General features: G+C 56.5%; 1 protein-coding gene across 2 annotated transcripts in view; it reads right to left on the bottom strand.

Moving 5' to 3' along the window:
- CACNA2D2 (calcium voltage-gated channel auxiliary subunit alpha2delta 2) overlaps positions 1–18,542 on the bottom strand; it is a 138,453-nt gene that overhangs the window by 60,647 nt on the left and 59,264 nt on the right. For both annotated transcript variants that reach the window (XM_057555748.1, XM_057555749.1), the window contains exon 3: positions 10,947–11,063. In XM_057555748.1, the coding sequence (XP_057411731.1) occupies positions 10,947–11,063 (117 nt within the window). The remainder of the gene's footprint in view (positions 1–10,946; positions 11,064–18,542) is intronic.

The following is an 18,542-nucleotide window of genomic DNA, read 5'->3' as shown; positions in this document are numbered from 1 at the left end:
CCCCTCAGTACCAGCCACCAGCCAAAGGCTGCTCATCTCTGCCCTCCCCAGAACTGTGGCTCCCCCACCTTCCCACGCCTGCACAGTTCACACATGGATGTCAGCTTGCCTGGCTCAGGCCCCCTGAGCCTCTCCTGGAGTTCTGATCCCCTGCCTGGACCCTGTCTCACTGCCTGTCCATCCATCTGTCCGTCTGCCAGACTGTTCAGGCCTCCTCTCCTCTGACACTTCTGGATCTGATGACTGGGAACCCAGGGAGGAGAGGGCTGGCGCTGGGACTGGGGAGGTCAAAGGGATTCTCCATAGGGGGTGGAGAAGCCCCAAACAGCCTTCAATGGCTTGAAGGCTGACTCTGCCAGGAAGCCCTCCTGAGCTGTGCCAAGGGGAGACTGTGCTGGCCCGTCCTAAGTACCGTTCCCTGCCTGGGGCTGCCTTTGCTGCTTCCAAACACATGCCCAGCCCAGGCCTGGCAGTCCTGGGGGTGAATGGGTAGGGCATGGGAGCTGCCCACTCACCTACCCATCCCAACCGGCCAGGAAGGGGCTGGAGCCTAGGCACCCGGGCAGCTGGTGGATGGGGCCTCGTAACCTCGGCTATCTTGATAACTAGGCTCCAGCTGGTGTTGACACAGCAAACATGCTGCAACTCCCATTTGCCGAGGCACAGAGTGGGCAAACACAGGACGGCTGGAACAAAGGGCCTGGCAACCGTGACCAGCCTCTCAAACGAGGGCCCCAAGGCCTGTGCCAGGAGGCAGGAAGCATCGAGCAGCCTGGACAGTGTGGCCCACAGAGGTAGGAGCTGGGGACGGGCCCTTGATGAGGCGTTCAGAGAGTGGAGGACTGGCACGAGGTCCTACAGCCGAGGCTTGGCCCACACACGGGGTGGAGCTGAAGGAGCACAGGTCAGTCTTGTCCGTTGGGGCCTATCCCACATCATGCCCCCATGAGCGTCCCTTGCTCAGTTGGTGTCACCAAGGCCTGGGCGTAAACTCTGAGGCTATGTTTGTTGTTCTACTGTACAGGCAGGAAAACCGAGGCTCAGAGAATGTGAGTTGCCAAGGGCTCGGTGCCACTCAAGTGTAGCGTGGGGGCCACAGCACCGCGGAGGGTGAGGCCCCTAATTCTTGGCCACCGCTTGGTCACATGTATTATGTGCCATGTTGCACCTTTCTGAGGGGGACTCTTGGCCAGAGGTCCTTTTGGGGGTAGTATAAGGTCAGGACTGTGCAGGTTGTGGTCACTAGGTGAGGTCTCAGCTAGATTCCAAAGAACGACACCTGCACTGGGCACAGCCCATTCCCACCTCTGCCTCAAGGCCCACCTCACGGTGCATCTGTGCACATGCTCTGCAGAGCCGGGCCAGCAGCGAGGCCCTCTGCCAGCACACGCATGCAGACACCCAAACATGCCAACATGCACACACTCTCTCTACCTCTGGCCTTTGTACTTTGCTGTGCTTTCTGCCTTGGACCCTCTTCCTTACTCTCCTCTGCCTGGCTGCGTCTCCAGTAACCCTCCCCTCCCCCCAAAGTCCCCTAGGCCTGGTCAATATCCACGGGCTCACCACCCCGGCTCCACACATTGTGGCATGGGTCACATCACTGTCACCTTGAGCAAACTGTATTCCTCAAGGGAGGCGCCCTGCAGGTACACTGTCCTTGTACCTAGTAACCTAGAATGGCACTTGTACACAGCAGGTGCTCGGCACTCAGTAAACAGAGGCTGAAGGAAGCAAAGGACACCTGAGGCACTGGTATTCCATGACGTGATGAGCCAAGGTCGACCTCGGGGGCCCCTGCCCAGGGTCACCATGGTGCTGGGGGCTGGTCCAGCCTTCAGGTGTGGGCTTAGAGAAGACAGCTGAGGGATCCATGAGGGGCCTGAGGGCCTTCTCAGCACCCCAGAGCCCCCCACCCTGGGGCTGGGTCCAAGGCACTGTGCTCTCCCCACCAGCACCCCCATGACTCACTTCTTCTGCCACAGCAGAGGCACTGCTCGCTGTGTATTTTAAGCCACAGAAAACGGGCTGAGAGAGGTGACTAGCTGCTCCCAGGACTGCCTGTATAGCGAAGGGGCCATGCTTGCAGATATACAGCGACCACCTCAGAACTCAGGCGATGAGCCCTGGCCCGTGCCTTTGTCACCTCCCCATCCTCTCTCCCCGCCAGTGGAAACAGTTACACACAGGCTGCACCTTCCTGGCTCCCTTCCCAGCCCACAACCCTTATCTCAGCAGATTCAGCCTGAGTCACTTCTGCTCCCTCTCACTGTTAGGCCAGGGCTTAGTGCCTTCCTTCTTCCCTTTCTCCAGCTTTGGAAATCCTGGGCATCCCCCACCCCAACCTTCCAAGGCTCAGCTCAAATGCCACCTCCTCCAGGCTGTCTTCTTAGACTTGCCCCTCCCATGTCAGCTGTTCTGCACACTGACCTCGTAGCTTGTTGTCTGTCTCCTCGAAGTCTAAGGTCCTGGAGGACCACTAGCTCACTCTGCCTTAGATGCACACTACCTCCCCCAGTCCTTGTACACAAGGATTTCAGAACAAAGGGCCAGACACTATTAAAACTCAATTAAATTTCTCACTTCTCTGATCCTGAATTAGACTGGCTTGTCCCTGTGGCACCTGCAGGCCCTTTACTCTGCTTCCTAGCATCTGCCCCCCATTGCCAGCTAGGACTCCCAGGGAGGTGGGCAGAAGCAGGAGAGGATCCTCCCTCAGTGCAGGCCTCTGGGGAGTGGAGTCCAGTGAATCACCCTTGGTCCCAGGGCTCATTTTCTCAATTTGGCCAAACCCACCCCCCACGCCCTAGATTCCCCCTCTTGTGGTGGGCAGGGTGTAGGGGTATTAAAAAGGGAACTCACGGCAGTGATTCCCAGCCTGCATCTGTAGCCCTCTCCATCCCAGCCACCCTCACCAGCTGTTCCCCAGGGTCCTCCAGTAGAGGTCCTGCCCTTAGGCCCTTGCTTGTGCTCTGCCCTCTGCCTGGAAGACCCTCACCTTTTCCCTTCCCAACCCTGGGCTTCTTCCTCTTTGCCCCAGCCAGCATGGTTCTGCTTTCTCCCAATCCCTGGGAGCTCTGGGAGGGGTAGGCACACAGGCTCAGGAGCCAGGGGAGCAGGGGGAATCGTGACCTTGTCTCGGCCAGGCAGTGGCTGGCCTGCCATTGTCTCTGAGCCTCTGTTTCCTCATCTGTAAAATAGGAATTCTGCCCCACAGTGAGTGGAGAAAGGCACCACGCCTAGGGTCAGGCTGAGAGCAGAGGAGAAGGTTTGCTTAATGACTGAGTGAGCAAGTGAATGACAGGGAGACTAACTGCTGCTCCCAGGGGATGCAACTGGCATCATGAGCAGGGCCATCGGGCACGAGAGGCTCAGACACACCCCCTTGGGGTGAGACTTGGGCCTGAGGTGTCTCAGCCACGCATCCCACAGGTGGTGGGCGCTGTCGGTCAGGGTAAGCAAGATGCCTGATGTGGCTGCAGTCAGCCTTTCCCCCTGACCTTCAGCCATGGGGCAGAACTGAGCAGCAGGGTGGGTGGGTGTAAGGCTGATCCACCAGGCTCTGTGGCCCTCAGGGACATCGCACCCCAGGCCCCTAGACCCTTCGTTCGGCTAGTGGATGTGAGGAACGACCACAGCTCTTCTGACCCCTCCTGAGGCCCCTGCCCCTTGGAGGAGGAGCCAGGAGAGGGGCCTGCTCCACAGGGGCAATCCCGGGACCAGGGAAGTCCAGCCCCAAACCCACAGCTCAGCCCTTCCTGACCCCCACTAGCTCGGGCAGGTGGGCAAAGAGGAGGGAATGACTTATCTTCCCTGAGGATCCTCGGCCACTCCCTAGCCATGCCCCTCCTGCATTGTCTTCCTCTTTGTTCCAGGGAGGTCAGCTCCCTGTCCTGCCAGCTCAGCCTGGGGGACTTCGAGGGGTCTCTGGGTTCTCAGCCACCTGGCAGGGATGCAGGAAGGGGAGGCCGTCCCACATGCACGTCCACCAGTTGCTGGGAGTAGCATCTTTACTCAAAGCTCATGATGAGCCCCAGGACCCTGGGGTGTATGGCGAGTGGACGCAGGCAGGCCAGCTCCTCCAAGGGGCTCCCTCTGACCCCGATTCCTGAGTGGTCGCTCTCAGGCAGGGGTGCCCAAGGGCTCCCACACAATCAGCACTCACTGGATGCCCATTCACTAATTCAACGCTCCCCCATCCCTGGGGGCCCCAGCTGGCTCCTCTGGGTGGCAGTGGCACCTTGCCAGGATGCGGAGATGCTGTTTGGGTGAGGGGAGAATAATCAGCCGTAAACGCTGCAATCAGGGAGAAAAGGCTGCTTAGGCCCTCAGCGCCCACGCGCGCACCTAATTGGCTCCACGTGTCTGCAGCTCCTTTCAAGAGCAGGAAAGTGGAAGGGTCAAGATCTCTTAATGTTCGTAATGGAGAGGGGGCAGAAGCCACCGCCAGTCCCACATAAACACCTTTTAATTGCCCAGAGAAGGGTGGGTGGAGGCAGCCAACGCTACAGAATTCCCTGCCTGTCTGTCCACCATTAGTGTGCCGTTTAGAGCTTCCCTGGTCTGGAGTCAGACCCCAGAGGCTGACCTCCAGCCAGAGCCTGGAGCCACGGCCCTGGCATCTGTTCTACAAATGTTCATGAGGCTCCTACTCTGGGCCAGGCCTTGGCAGCAGGTGATACCTCTGGCCATGTCTTCCCAGGGCCCATCTACTTGTCCAACCTCCATCAACGAATGCATCTGTGGACTCAGCTTTGAACTTGCCTCCAGCTGCCCCAAATGCCGAACTTTTCCCCCAAATCCTTGATGCCTCCTCCAGGCAGCCCCAAGCTTGCTATTACCCACTTGAACTGAAGGGATCTTCCTCCTGCTGGGCCTGCTCTATTCTGTCTGTACCTCTCTGTGGTCCCCAATGTCCCCCTGCTTATGGGGCTTCTATTTAATATGGCTGCATCTCTCTGTCCCATTAGACCTGTGGTTCTCAACCAAAGGGCACTGTGCCCCCAGGGGACATCTGGCAACATTTGGAGACATTTTTGGTTCTTATAACTGGGAGAGTGGTGTACTACTGGCATCTAGCAGGTAGAGGGCAAGGATGCTGCTTAACATCCTACGATGCATGGGGCAGCCCCCCACAACAAAGAATTATCCTGCTTAAAATATCAATAGTTCCAACACTGAGAAATCCTGCATTAGGCGAAGCCTGAGAAAGGAAGCAGCGAGTAAGTGGGAGCTAGGCAGAACGTTCTCCCTCCTGACTGGGGTGGGGTGGGGGGCTCTGTCCCACAGCCCTGGCCCCTTGGCTCTCCCCGTCGCTCATTCCTCCTGCTCCTCTGAACACCCAGCCCAGAGCCCAGTTCCTGAATGGACCCAGCCACTGCCAACAATGCATCAGTTTAATTGGGTTAAGTGGCCATTAGCGGCAAAAGCAGGGTGGCTGTGTGCAGAAGGGTTTTTAATTTTACTCTTTAAATGATGCTTGCTCCCCAGAGAGGCCACTGATGGTGGGAACGCTGCCCACGGGAGCCCCCAGAACCAGAGCCACAGACGTACCTCCCCCTGTCCCATCCATCTGGGCAACATGAGGGTGGGCTGAGAGGGCTGCTCAGTGTCTTGTCTCCACTGCCCAAGGAAGATGCTGCAGGGGCAAAAGGACTTGCCCAAGGTCAGTAGGTCATCCCAGAGCAACCCCCTGCCAGAGGGGACCCATCTTCTCTTCCTTTGGCCCTGTCCCCCTGTGGATAGCAAGTGCCATGTGGCCACCAGCGGTAGCACAGAGGAGGGCAGTGTCGAGGGGCAGTTTCTGGGGTTTGGAGCCCAAGTGCCTGGATCTATAGTCTGGTTTTGCTGTGAGACCTGGGGCCAGTGGTGTAACCTTGCTGGGGCTGTTTCCTCAAATGTAAAATGGGGATGAGAGTTGTGCTGTAGGGAGGATTTGCAGAGTTCTGAAGTGTTCTGGCTCATCTTAGGCTGCACACTTGGTAGGCACTCAGAAAGAGGCCAGCAATCGTGGGAAGGAATTATTTCTGCCATTTTAGGGGAAACGTCCTGAGCTCTGAATCTACACTTAATCATCTGTGAAGCACTGAAAAATACTGAAGCCCAGCCCCACCCCTACAGAATCTGCTATACTTGGTCTGGGGTGGGGCCTGGGCATCACAATTTAAAAGCCCTGCAGGTGACTCCAATGTGCCAACAGGGTTAAAAACACTGCATGGACGTAGAGAACGGACTTGAGGACACAGTGGGGGGAAGGGGAAGCTGGGACAAAGTGAAAGAGTAGCATTGACATATATACACTACCAAATGTAAAATGGACGGCTAATGGGAAGCTGCTGCATAGCACAGGGAGATGAGCTCGATGCTTTGTGACGACCTAGAGGGGTGAGGCTCAAGAGGGAGGGGATATGGGGATATATGTATACATATAGCTGATTCACAACATTGTAAAGCAATTATACTCTAACAAAGATATATAAAAAACAAAACAAAACAAAAACACTGCATGAAGGCAAAGGTGCAAAGGCATGGCATCTGGAAGGGTCTTGGCCCCCGGGACAGTGAGAAGTAGCTGAGGTGGAGCATGAGGGACATGGGCATGGTGGGGAGGGCAGAGCTCAGGGGCCAAGGTCTCTAGGTCCTGGACCTCAGCCAGGACTCTTCACTGCCTCTGGCTTATTTGAGGTTGGAGGTGAAAGGCTATCCCTGAGTTCAGGCTTCTAGCTGCCACACTGATGTCCCTTAAGAACCTGCTCTGGCCTGGCTGCTCTGGCCCTGGGCTTCCCATTCTCCAGGAACCAAGCCCATTGAGCCACACTGCTCTTGGCCTTGTCCCTGACAGCAGGCTGGAATGCCCCACACTGGGGTCACTCCTCACCTCCTCCTCCTATGGCCTCTCCCCTGAGCCACACAGCAGGGGTGCCAGGAATGGTGCTGAAGGTAGCACAACCTTCAGAGACACTGTTTTCACTGTGGTCTTTATAAACGATGACTCCTGGAGCTGTGAAACCAGAAGTACTGGGCAGGGACAGTCTCCTGTCCCCATTTCACAGAGGGAGCAACTAAGGCCTGGGACAGGATGTGACTGAGAGCTCCATGAAGATAGGAACAGGGCCTGTCCTTTCCCACTGCATCTCCAGCACCAGCCTGGCACACAGTAGGCCTTTAGTGAATGTTGAAGAATGGATGGAGAAAGGAATACAACCAAGAGATGACTTTTCTGAGAAAGGGGCTCTGAGAGAGGCCCCAGCTAGGAGGACAGGAGAGTCCCGATTTGGGTCCAGCTCTGCCTCCAATGTGCTATAAGAACTTAGGAACCTCCTGGGACTTCCCTGGTGGCGCAGTGGTTAAGAATCCGCCTGCTGGGCTTCCCTGGTGGCGCAGTGGTTGAGAATCTGCCCGCCAATGCAGGGGACACGGGTTCGAGCCCTGGTCTGGGAAGATCCCACATGCCGTGGAGCGACTAGGCCCGTGAGCCACAATTGCTGAGCCTGCGTGTCTGGAGCTTGTGCTCTGCAACAAGAGAGGCCACGACAGTGAGAGGCCCGTGCATCGCGATGAAGAGTGGCCCCCACTTGCCGCAACTAGAGAAAGCCCTCACACAGAAACAAAGACCCAACACAGCCATAAAATAAATAAATAAATAAATAAATAAAATTAAAAAAAAAAAAAAAAAAAGAATCCTCCTGCCTATGCAGGGGACATGGGTTCGAGCCCTGGTCCGGGAAGATCCAACATGCCGCAGAGCAACTAAGCCCGTGAGCTGCAACTACTGAGCCTGTGCTCTAGAGTCCATGAGCCACAACCACTGAACCCGCGTGCCACAACTACTGAAGCCCACGTGCCTAGAGCCCGAGCTCCGCAACAAGAGAAGCCATGCAATAAGAAGCCCACGCACCACAAACAAGAGTAGCCCCCGCTCGCCGCAACTAGAGAAAGCCCGCGCGCAGCAACAAAGACCCAACGCAGCCAAAAATAAATAAATAAATAATCAAAAAAAAGAAAAAAGAAAAAAGAACTTAGGCACCTCCCTACCCCTCCTAGGATTCAAGACCCTAACAGAGCAGGCCTGGCTCAGAGGACCCATCTGCCTGGATAGCAGAAGTTCCTAGAAGGTTCCTTCCATGTCTCCTAAGCTGAGACCCCAGCAGGTTTCCTGGACTTGGAGATGATGGTTGCCTGTGTTGCAAAGTCCCTGACCTGGCCTGCTCTGCCTGATTCTTGGCCTGGAAAAACACTCTGTGTAGCTTGGAGAAACTTGTTACAAACATCTGATTGTCCCTGATAAGATGAGATAATGAACTTCCGGCCTGTGCTGCTCAGTTCCCTCCTTGCAAGCCCCACATTAAAATTCTAGACCAGAGCAAGGGGATTTAAGTTGGATTACTGGATGGGGTCCAGGGAGAGAGGGACACTGGAGTGTGGAGGGGTCCAGACCCCCAACATCCCTCCCTCCATATGTACTCAGGCTGCAAACAAATGTGGGAAAGGAGAAAAGAGCCAGAACTTGATTAAAAGCAAATTTAAAACGTAATTAAGACCAAAGCTCAGCTTGAACAATTAGGACCAAGGCAGGAAAAGGACAGTCCTCTCCTTCGCCTGGGGATATGGACAGGAGCATCTTTTGGGCCTGGAGCTGGGGGCGCTGCAGTAGGGAAAGTTCACTGGCCAGGAGACTGCTGGGCTCCATGCACACCTCCGGACTAATGTGGGCAGTCAAGGGCCTGGCTTAGGGTCAGAGTGACATGGGTTAAAATCCTGGCTCTCTCATATCCTGGCCTAATGCATGGCATGTCCGAGTCTCAGTGTCTCTCTCAGGGGGCTGCTGTAAGAATGACGCGTGACAGACTCAGCACACGCTGAGTACCTAATCAGTGAGTGCCTTTTCCTATCATTCCTCCCTTGAGAACCAACTGTGTACCAGGCCACGGGTGCCTGGGTTGCAGACTCAGTGGGAAGGAGGCAGACATCTGCACTGCCTCACCGGGCAGAGTCTGCCATGTGGGGTATAGGGAGAGAGTTCGGGTCGGAACCCCAGGCTTTGGGTTCCCCCACCCCCAAGTTGTTCATCGAGGATTGGGGAAAGGAGCTTGGGGAATGACTCCAGCCCTGTGATGCTCAGAGGGGATGGGCAGGGGCTGGGCCTTGGGCTCCACATGGAGAGGGCAGGTCGGGCATCTGTCATTGCCACCACTCAGCACCCCCTGGCAAGGCAACTCGTCCTGAAGCTGGGGTGGGAGGCAGGCCTAAAGGCATGAAGGGTGCCCCTTCCCAAATCTATCAGATGGTTTCGACACAAGTTCAGGGCTGGTAGCCTGGGCTGGGGGGTGCAGCAAAGCAAGGAAGTAGTGGGCAAACAGGGGCTCTGGAATGAAGCAGGAAGAGAGAGACTAAGAGACAGAGAACTAGAGAAAGGAGGGGAGAGTGTCCAGGTGGTGCCCAGTTCTAGGAAAGGCAAGGAGGTGGGACACGGCGTGCTGGCTGCGTGAGGCAAACAGATGGTTCCTACAACCAGGGGGACACCTTTGGACCCCCACAGGGACGGCCGGCCCAGCTGAAGGCTTGGCTTTGCCTCCTCCCCATGACAGTTCACTCCTCCAACTGTCCCCACCTGTGACTAGGAGATCGCCAAGGTCAGGCTGGGCCCAGCTCTGGGTCTTCCGGCTCCACACTGGGTGGGAGGCCCTCAGGGCCCACCTCCTCTGGTCCCAGGAGGCCAGCCTTTCCCTAGTCCATGATCCCAGGTCACACAGGGGCAGGCAGGGGATCTCAGGGGGACAGTAGGGCCCAGTTCCTGGAGAAGGGGGTCACAGTTCCCTCCCTGGGCCTGGATGTGGTGGGGGTTTGGCTGCTCTGACTTGACCCTGCCAGGCCTCCGGCCCGAGCCTGGGCATGACATGTGAGGCCCTGCTCATTAAAAAAAAAAAAATAGCTTTACTGAGATACCATAATATTCACCCACATAAAGTATACAATTCAGTGTTTTTTTTAGTGTATTCAGAGTTGTGCAACCATCACCACAATCTAATTTTAGAATATTTTCTTCACCCCCAAAAGAAATCCTGTACCCGTTAGCAGACACTCCCTATCCCCTCCCTTCCAGCCCTAGGCAACTACTAATGTACTTTCCATTTCTATGGATTTGCCTATTGTGGACATTTCACAGAAATGGGATCACACAATAGGTGGTCTTTTGTGACGAGCTTCTTTCCCTTAGTGTAATGTTTTCACGTTCATCCATGTTGTCGTGTGTATCAGTACTTCATTCCTTTTAATTGGACTCATCTCTTTGACAAAGGCTTGGGCAACAGCAGTTATGCCTCTGATCTGGGGGAAGCTTGAACCCCCCTCCCTTCTTTACTGCACAACCTGCCCAGGGCACCTTGCATCTCGAGAAGCCCCTTCCCACCTGCTCTCCCTGGGGTGGGTTGAGTACCGGGGTTTGTGGGCTTCATAGACCTGGTCAGCGTGGACCAGCAGGTCCTGTAATGTCACAGGACCATGGTGCCTTGGAGCTCACAGGCACACTCAGTATAGATGGGCAGACTAAGGCCCAGAGGGAGGCGGAGAAATCGTGGGCAGAATTGGAGCTCCAGCTCCCAGTATCACGTGGCCTAGCCTTCTCTGCAAGGCATTCAGGGCCCTCCACACTCCCTCCGCCTCAGCCTGCAGCCCACCTTCCCAACAGAAGGGAGAGGTGGGGCCTGCCATCATACCCACACAGGGCCCCCGAGGCCCCAGGTCACCACTCACGCAGCCTACTCCAGATGAAACTATCCCGCTCCTACCACAGCTGCCCACGGTCCCCACGGCACCTTCTGCCAGTGATGGCCCAGCCTGAATTCAGAGGGCCAGGAGGGCTGTGTGCTCATGGTGGGTGGGGACGTTGCCCTCACAGTGCAGGCCACTCTGCCTGGTCTTCTCTCAACCTAAACAACCGCACCTACCTTCAGGGCCTGCACCTTCCTGTCCAGCAGGCTCTCGATGTCCCCCGCCACCTTCTCCACCAACTTCTGAGGCTCATTCTCCTGCACCTCAAACAGATTCCTGTTGTCTTTGTAGATCTGGAAAGAAGCAGAAGCCTGGGGTGAGGCCAGGGTGGTCCCACATCCCCATGTCATGGTGCCCGTATACCCTCTCTGCATAGCTCACCACAGAACAGTCCTCACCCCCACCTCAACCCTGGCTTTGGCCACTGAGAGAGAACAGGGAGGTCTGGGGTTAGGCCCAGTGCTCTGATAGACTTGGAAGAAGTGCAAGGCCATGAGCTCTACAACTTGCATTGGTTATGTGTGTTTGGTGGGACAAGGTTGTCGCCACCTTCTCTGGGACTCAGGTTTCCTCCTCCAGGGGCCGTAAGCAGCACCTCCCTGACCAGCTCAGGGTGGCTAAGAGCAGCAGAGTGGGGAGGGTGGGCTGGATGGGAGGCAGGGTGTCGAGGGGAGATGGAGCCAATAGACACACATTGTATACCACATACCAACAAGAAGATGCTCTCACACCCACGTGTGTACATAAACCCACACACTCACACATGCATCACACACACAGCCACCTCTCCACACAGGCTCAGGAATCCGTACCCCCTTTCGCTGGTGCTCCCTCAGGGCATTTGCAGAAACTACTGCGGGAGCTCTGGGTGCCCCTAGGGGCTCCTCTGTCATTCTGGGCACAGAATATGGGGGCAGGGACCAGGGAGAAAGAGGCATATGGGGGGAATGAATCTGCCCTCTCCCTCTTCCTTGGGGGGGGGTGGGGTCGGCCTGTGCGCACATGCACTTGGGGGTGTAAATCTGACAGTCTGCATCTGCATGTGTGAATGTGTGTGTTATGGCTCGACGCACATCCATCTGTGTGCACGAGCCTGAGTGTTGGGGTGGGTGGGGTTAGGGCCACTAGATAAAGCCTGGGGGCTGTATGGGAATTGTAGAAGCAGGTTTCTGTGGGCGTCTTTGTTCATGGCTGGGGTCTTGGGTGTGTGCACGTGCATGTGTGTGTGCATATGTGTGTGTTTGCATTGCACACCCTGCATGTGCCTCTGAGCCTGAATGAGTCCATGTGTCCATCCAGGTTACCCCAGGAAGTCCGTGCTGCAAGCTGGCTCCTTCACCAGAGGTCACAGGCTGGTTGCCACAACTGAGCTGCTGCCACCACTTTGCCATCAGGCTGTGCAGAAGTGGAGGGATGTGGAGAGACACAAAGAGGAGGTGATGAGGAGGAGATAAGGAGGTGGGAGAGGCCGCTGATGAGAGACAGACAGGCAGGGGAGATAAGGTCAGTAGAGTGACAGCCAGATGAGGGGAGATAAAGGCCTCTGGCATCTGACAGGGGGAGGAGGTGGGGGACCGGGTGCTTCCAGAGTCCTTGCTCTGCTGCCCACCCAGCCCCTGGCAGTCCAAGAGTTAAAGCACCACTCAAAGCTGGCTCAGGCAATCTCCTCCTCCCACCGCCCCCCATCCCTCCCAGCTTCTCTTTTCTTTTTGTCCTTCTCTTGGAACAAAATAATTTGTGGTGAAGTCGCTCCTTCCCACAGAGAAGCAGCGATTACAGGGCGAGTCGCAGGCCTGGCTACACGGCCGGGGAGGATGGAGGCCCCAAGTGGGCACCAGGCCAGGCTGTTCCTTGGGCCCCTCAGGGCCTGCCTCCGGACAGAGGCCCCCAGATGGAAGACAACGATGGAGGCTGAGGCCAAGGAGGGGTCAGACCCTGGGGATCACTGAGAAATGCAGGGAGCCTGGTGCCTGGTGCCCACTGTTGGGGAAACCGAGGCTCAGAAATAGGAAAGGATAGGTCAAGGCCACACGACTGTGAGTGGAAAAACCAGTCACCCATCCTCCCTGACACCTTCTTCGCAGGTTTCAAGACATTAAAAATACACCCTTTCCCAATCTTGGACCATTGCCCCTGGGTGTGTTGAGGCCTCGTCTCAGCCACACTGGCTGAAACCTCGGCTGAGCACACCGCGGCCCACTGGCGTCAGCAGGGGGCGCAGCCACCTGGCTTCTCAGGGCAGGGGATAAAGTTCCCATAACTGACTCCCCTGTCAAGGTCATTCCCAGGTGCCCCAATCAGGGCTCTCCATAGTGGCGGCAGCCCTAGTATTGGAGGCTGGACCATGCAGCCTCCTGACAACTCTCCTTAGGGAACCTGGGGGCCCTCCCCTCTGCGTCCAGGATGCCCATTGCAACCTGGCATGGTGACTGAACCAGGGCTCAGGGGCCGCAGAGGGAGTGGGTTTCCAGGTGGCAGGGTCACACCCGAGGACCCTGACAATTGATGCAAGGGCTTGGAAGCAGGGACCCTGCTAAGAAATACCCCATCTCTGAACCTCAGTGTCCGATCTATTAAATGAAGAGAATGGCAGTCCTCCCCTCACAGGCGGACCAAGGACCAAAAGATTCATGCCATGAGGAGCCTATACTTTTGTCACTGCTGCTATTGTTTAGGATCACCAGAATTCTGCAGAAGGAATCACAGTCTCCTCCCTGCCTCCACTCTCTCCTGGCTAGATCTGCACACTTAGGATCCAAAGTCATCGGCTCCCATTCCTGGGCAGGCAGCCTTGGTCTCCCTGGGTCTGCCCCCCTCCAGCCCCACCCAGGGCCTCCTTGGACAGCACCCCCTCCATCAGCTATCCTGTCTTTGTCCCCAGCACCTTGGCCTCGGCCTTGGTGGTGATAACAGGGGAGCCTAGACACAGGGACACCATGGATAGCGTACAGCCATGGCCAGCTCCCTTCCATCTCTCCCCAGGCACCAGGCCTGTGTGCAGTGGACCCTCAGCCAATGCACATGCCCAATTCCATGTTCAGAAGCAGAGCTCTGGAGCCAGCGTGACCTAGGTCTGACTCCACCACTTCTGCCTGCAGGTGTGCTGTCCCTTGGAGCCTGGGGCTGCATCTGCCATGCTTTCTTCCTGGGTCTACCCAAAGACCCACCATGACATCCTTCTGCTGGGCCCTGGTGCCAGCATTCGAGGCCTCTCCAGCTCACTGACCTGGCACTTGCATGCAGGCCTCTGCGTCCCTAGCCCATGCTGATTCCCACTGCTGCACTTTTGCTTACACTGTGCCTACTTCCCCTCCGCCTTTCCCCACTTATCTAAATCCTCCCTAGAGTGAGGGTAGGGAAATGGGCTAGAAGGAGTTTCTGGTGAGATGAGGGCAGAATTCCATAACTGCAGAGGCTGGTTGAGCTACTAGCCAAGCCTGTCCCCCAATCCCAAATGAGCCCTTGAGATGCAACAGCCCTCGATCCTTCCATGCCAGGTACCTCACCCCGCTCAACATTCCCCCGGACCTGCTCCAGTTGTCCCTGTCCCCTGGGGTGGGGCCCTGAGCTGAACCCCATGTCCCAGAGATCCAAATGACACAGCCCAGCAGATGGTCCCACCCTGGGGGATAGGTCATCTCTCCACTGATGTGGTCCGGGGAGGTGCTTTCCACCTGCAGGTCCAGGAGGAAGCCCAGGAGAGCCCAGGGCAGCTCCAGGGCATAGCCAGGGCTGGCTCCCCTCAACCACAGCCTCTAGCCTTGGTCCCTGGGGTCAGCTCGGAAGCAACAGGAAGACCAGGGTGCACTGGGGGCAGGGCCTCAACAACCACAGCAGGACTGCATGCCCACTGGTGTTCTCGGCCCAGAGAGGCAATTGGAAAAACCCAACGGCCCCCACAGCAGCGCAACCTGCATGGCCCCCGGCTCTGCACAGGCAGCCGGACCAAAGAGAGAGACGGGGGCCAGCAGGTCTACAGGTTGTGACAGCTCCATGCCAGCCATGAGCGAGGAGATGGGGAATGATAGTGGCACAGGGCAGCAGACTAGGGGACAGGCTGGCTGGAGCCAGGTGGACACGTGGGGGAGGGCAGGAGACACAGCGACAGAGGGGCTGAGGAACAGGGAGAGCGGCGGCAGCTGAGGCCCTGAGGGATAATTCAGGAGGCTGTTTGCAGCTCCTCTTCCCAGGAGTTCCTGGCTCCCACATCCTGTACCGTATACCTATGGCCAGTGCTCGCTCGGGCATCCTCCTCCCCTTGAAGACACCCCCTACCAGTTATCAAGACCTGTCCTTCCATGTCTCTCATCTCCCACCCACCCACTTCCTGCAACGCCCCCCTCCCCCGACCCCCCGCATTGTTGGCCCCGACCCCAACCCTCTCTCAGCTCTAGTAATTCTTTTGTTAGGCAGCATGTCTGGCCAACCTGCCTTTTGGCCTCGGAATTTCCAGGGCCTGTGGGGGCCAAGGCCTCGTCAGGGGCCCCAGGCCCTCTGCCTAGCCTCCTGCTTCCATAGGTGTCCCTACATAAGGGGGAGGTGAGCATGGAGGACACTTGGAGGAACAGTTACCTTGGACAGGAAGCTTGGATTGCTTGCAGGGGCAGATGGAGCCAGCCTCATCCTCACCAGCTCCAAACAGTCCTGACTGGGAGGGGAATAAGGTCTGAGGCACCTGAACATAGAGACAGCCACCACAGGAGACAAGAGGCCCCAGAACCAGTGACCTGGACAGGCCCCCATCAGACTGTTGAGGCATTTTGCTAAGTCCCAGAAGGTCAGCAGCAGTGGGGCCTGGACCTAAGCCAGCACCTAACCTGCCCAGGGAGAGGAGGAAGGTGGGAGAAATGGATACGGAAAGGAGGGCAAGGACGGCAAGGGAGAGGAGGGGAAAGGAGGGAAGAGGGACTGTGGAGGCGGCAGATACAGCCCTGTTTGCCAAGTGATGGCTCTAGCCACCCAAGGGCAGGTGCTTCACAAACTTGACCTCGCTGATGTACAACCGCTGAGGAAGGACCATTCTGATCACGCCCGTTTAGAAGATGGGACACTGAAGGCCAGAGAGGATATGTTACACGGCAGAGCTCAGATAAGAACAGTCTGTCTTATCCAAAGTGTTTGCTTTAGGTCACACTCTGTGCAGTTCTGTTCCCTGCATTTATCCCCAAACTTGAAGGTGAGGCACAGGGTATTAGCTGGGAATTTGGGGGGCCTGAAAGGGGCCTGGGGGACCCAGAGTGATGCTGAAAGCCTGAGGCCCGTGGAAGGCAGGAGGGCCATTCTGGAGGGGAAGAGGGGGAGGACCAGCAGAACCAGCCTGATCAACTAACCAACCACCCAACCCTGGGAGTAAAAACAGGCATGCGTGCGAGGCTCCTCTCTGCAGCGAAGGTGAACGGGCCCTAATCTCTGGAAAATTAAATCAGAAAGAAAATGGAACGAGAAAGATTTGATGCAGGCTGGGCCCTGCTGCTGCCTGTCTCCTCAAAGGCCCAAACTCAGCTGGGGGTTCATCTGGGTACCTCAGCATCCTGCCCCCTTCCCCTGCCCAGGGTGCTGAGCAGGGCACAGGAAGGGTGGGGGGAGCTGAACCCCATCATATGACCTTCCTGGGGGATTTTCTCTTCTCCAACCCCCTTTAGCCATGTCTCAGTGTCTGGTCCCTGGTATTGAAAGGAGCAGCTGGTAGGAGTTTTAACTGCCCAGCCCTCATGGCAACAGGTCCCTAGAGATGGTGGGCTGGCCTCCCTAGGCTGGCCTGCATGGGCAAGCACTGGAGTGGCCACAGGCTCTGGGGTTGGAGACAAGGGCCAGCTGCTATAAGGGGTACACTTGTGCCAGTGATCAGGGGAGCCTTAGGTTGGAGGATAGGGGGCTCATGGTGGCCCAGAGATCCTGAGCTGGGCCAAGAGGGTGGTGGAGGGATGGAGGGACTGGTAGTGACAAGCTCAGGAGCCCCAGTCAGTCAGGGCAATGCTGGCCCCTGCCCTCCCGCCAGGCTGCTGCCCCTGTCTCCTGCCTTCGTGGGGAAAATCAAGGGTATTGACATAGCTGCTAATAATCACCCTTGAAGACCATAGGGTGGATGGAGTAGCCAGGTACCTGCAGACCCTCCCACTGAGAGCACTCAGGTCAGATCCAGGACAGGCTGCACATCCTGGACGCTCCCCACACCCAACCAACCTGAGCCCCACAGCCCAGTTCCCTTGGGGCCGCTCACAGCAGGTACACGAAAACCCTGACCCAGCTGCTCTAGGGACACACCAGGCCCTGGACTGTGTGTGTGGCAGAAGGTTCCCTGGGGCAGGGGTTGTGGCCGTTCTCTGGCCCACCTGGTGTGAGGCTTACAGTAGGACAAGGGCAAGGGGCCCCCAGAGTTTTCACCAGCAGATTCCCTTTGAAAAACTCACAGGGGCACAAAGCCCCCACCGCCACCCCCAGCAACGCCTCCCTGTTTTTAAAGTTAAAGTTTAGTTGACTGTCATCCACTACCGCAATTAGTACATTATGTCTAACTATGCAATTAGTGTAAAAAGTGCACTTGCTGCTGAGAATGGGAAATTACGCTGCCTCGTTACACTGTAAAATCCATGTCATAAAAAGGCTCAATCTCTTGTTTTTCAAAAGACACACAACTCAGTACAAAACAATAAACCAAATCCTCCCAGTTGAGCTAGGGCCAGTCTGTGCCAACCTCTCTGCACTTGCCCCCATGCAGACCCCCCACCTCTGCAAGGCCCTGTCCCATGCTGGCCCTGGGGCAAGGCAATGACCCACCACAAGGGAGCGCTGATGCGTGGCCCACTCCTAGGCATGGTCAGTGTTTGCTCCTCTGAAACAGATTTCTAAACTGAATTTCTACACTGACTTTAAAACCGTGGCAATTCTGATTATCCACCTGTTATTCCAGACCTGATTGGAACGTGGCCTCTAGTATTAAGGCTTGTATATATTAGGTGAGAGTGTCCTGGCCTCTACCCAGCTCCGAGAGTGAGAGGCAAGGTTCCTGAGGGCAGTACTCTGAGGTTCCTGATGGTGCCTGTGGGGAGAGAGGCATATTCCAGCTCAGAGGAAACTGGAGGAACTTTCTCACACTCGAGGCTCTCAAACTCTAAGAGCATAGTCTGGATAGATAGTGAGCTCCCCATCACAGGAAATATGCAAGCCCACCTGTCAGAGATGCTGAGAAGGGATTCACCCACGGTCACCCCGCACAGTAGCTGGACTCTAGGCTGCCATCATTAAATAACAGCATTCCCATGGCTGTGTGCCTACATGAAGCTTGCAGTCTGTGACTCTATCTTCCCCAGGTTCTGGCTCCCTTGGTGGTCAAGGGGCTATCTGGGGACAGGTGGGAGGGGAGAAAGGAATCTGACAGGGGTGTCTCCCTCCCACAGGGGTGACAATGCCAGATGGCCAAGTCCATGGGAGCTGGGGACAGGGCACACTCTTGTGACTTCAAAAGCAAATGCTTCACGGTCAGGTCTCCATCACCCACCACCCAGCTCCAAGGTCAGAAGTTAAAGCTCGAGCATGGGCTGCTCAGTGCCTACCTAAGAAGCCCCCTCTCTGAGCCCCTTCCTTCAAGTTCCCAACACTCCTTGAATCCAAGATGCTTGACCCAGGCCTGGTGGTGGGGTGGTGCAGTGTCACGAAGACTCCTTCCCAGCCAAAAGTCTGCCCTGACCTCATGGGGGAAGGTGCATGCAGCTCCTGCAGCTGCCACTGCCAAGCTCAGGCAAGGCGTTCCTAGAGCAGAGAAACTGAGATGT

The sequence above is a fragment of the Balaenoptera acutorostrata genome, chromosome 10, assembly GCF_949987535.1.
Source record: "Balaenoptera acutorostrata chromosome 10, mBalAcu1.1, whole genome shotgun sequence".
NCBI classification, from domain to species: Eukaryota; Metazoa; Chordata; class Mammalia; order Artiodactyla; family Balaenopteridae; genus Balaenoptera; species Balaenoptera acutorostrata.
The sequence above is the reverse complement of the archived record's forward strand: the minus strand, read 5'-3'. Positions and strand labels throughout refer to the sequence as shown.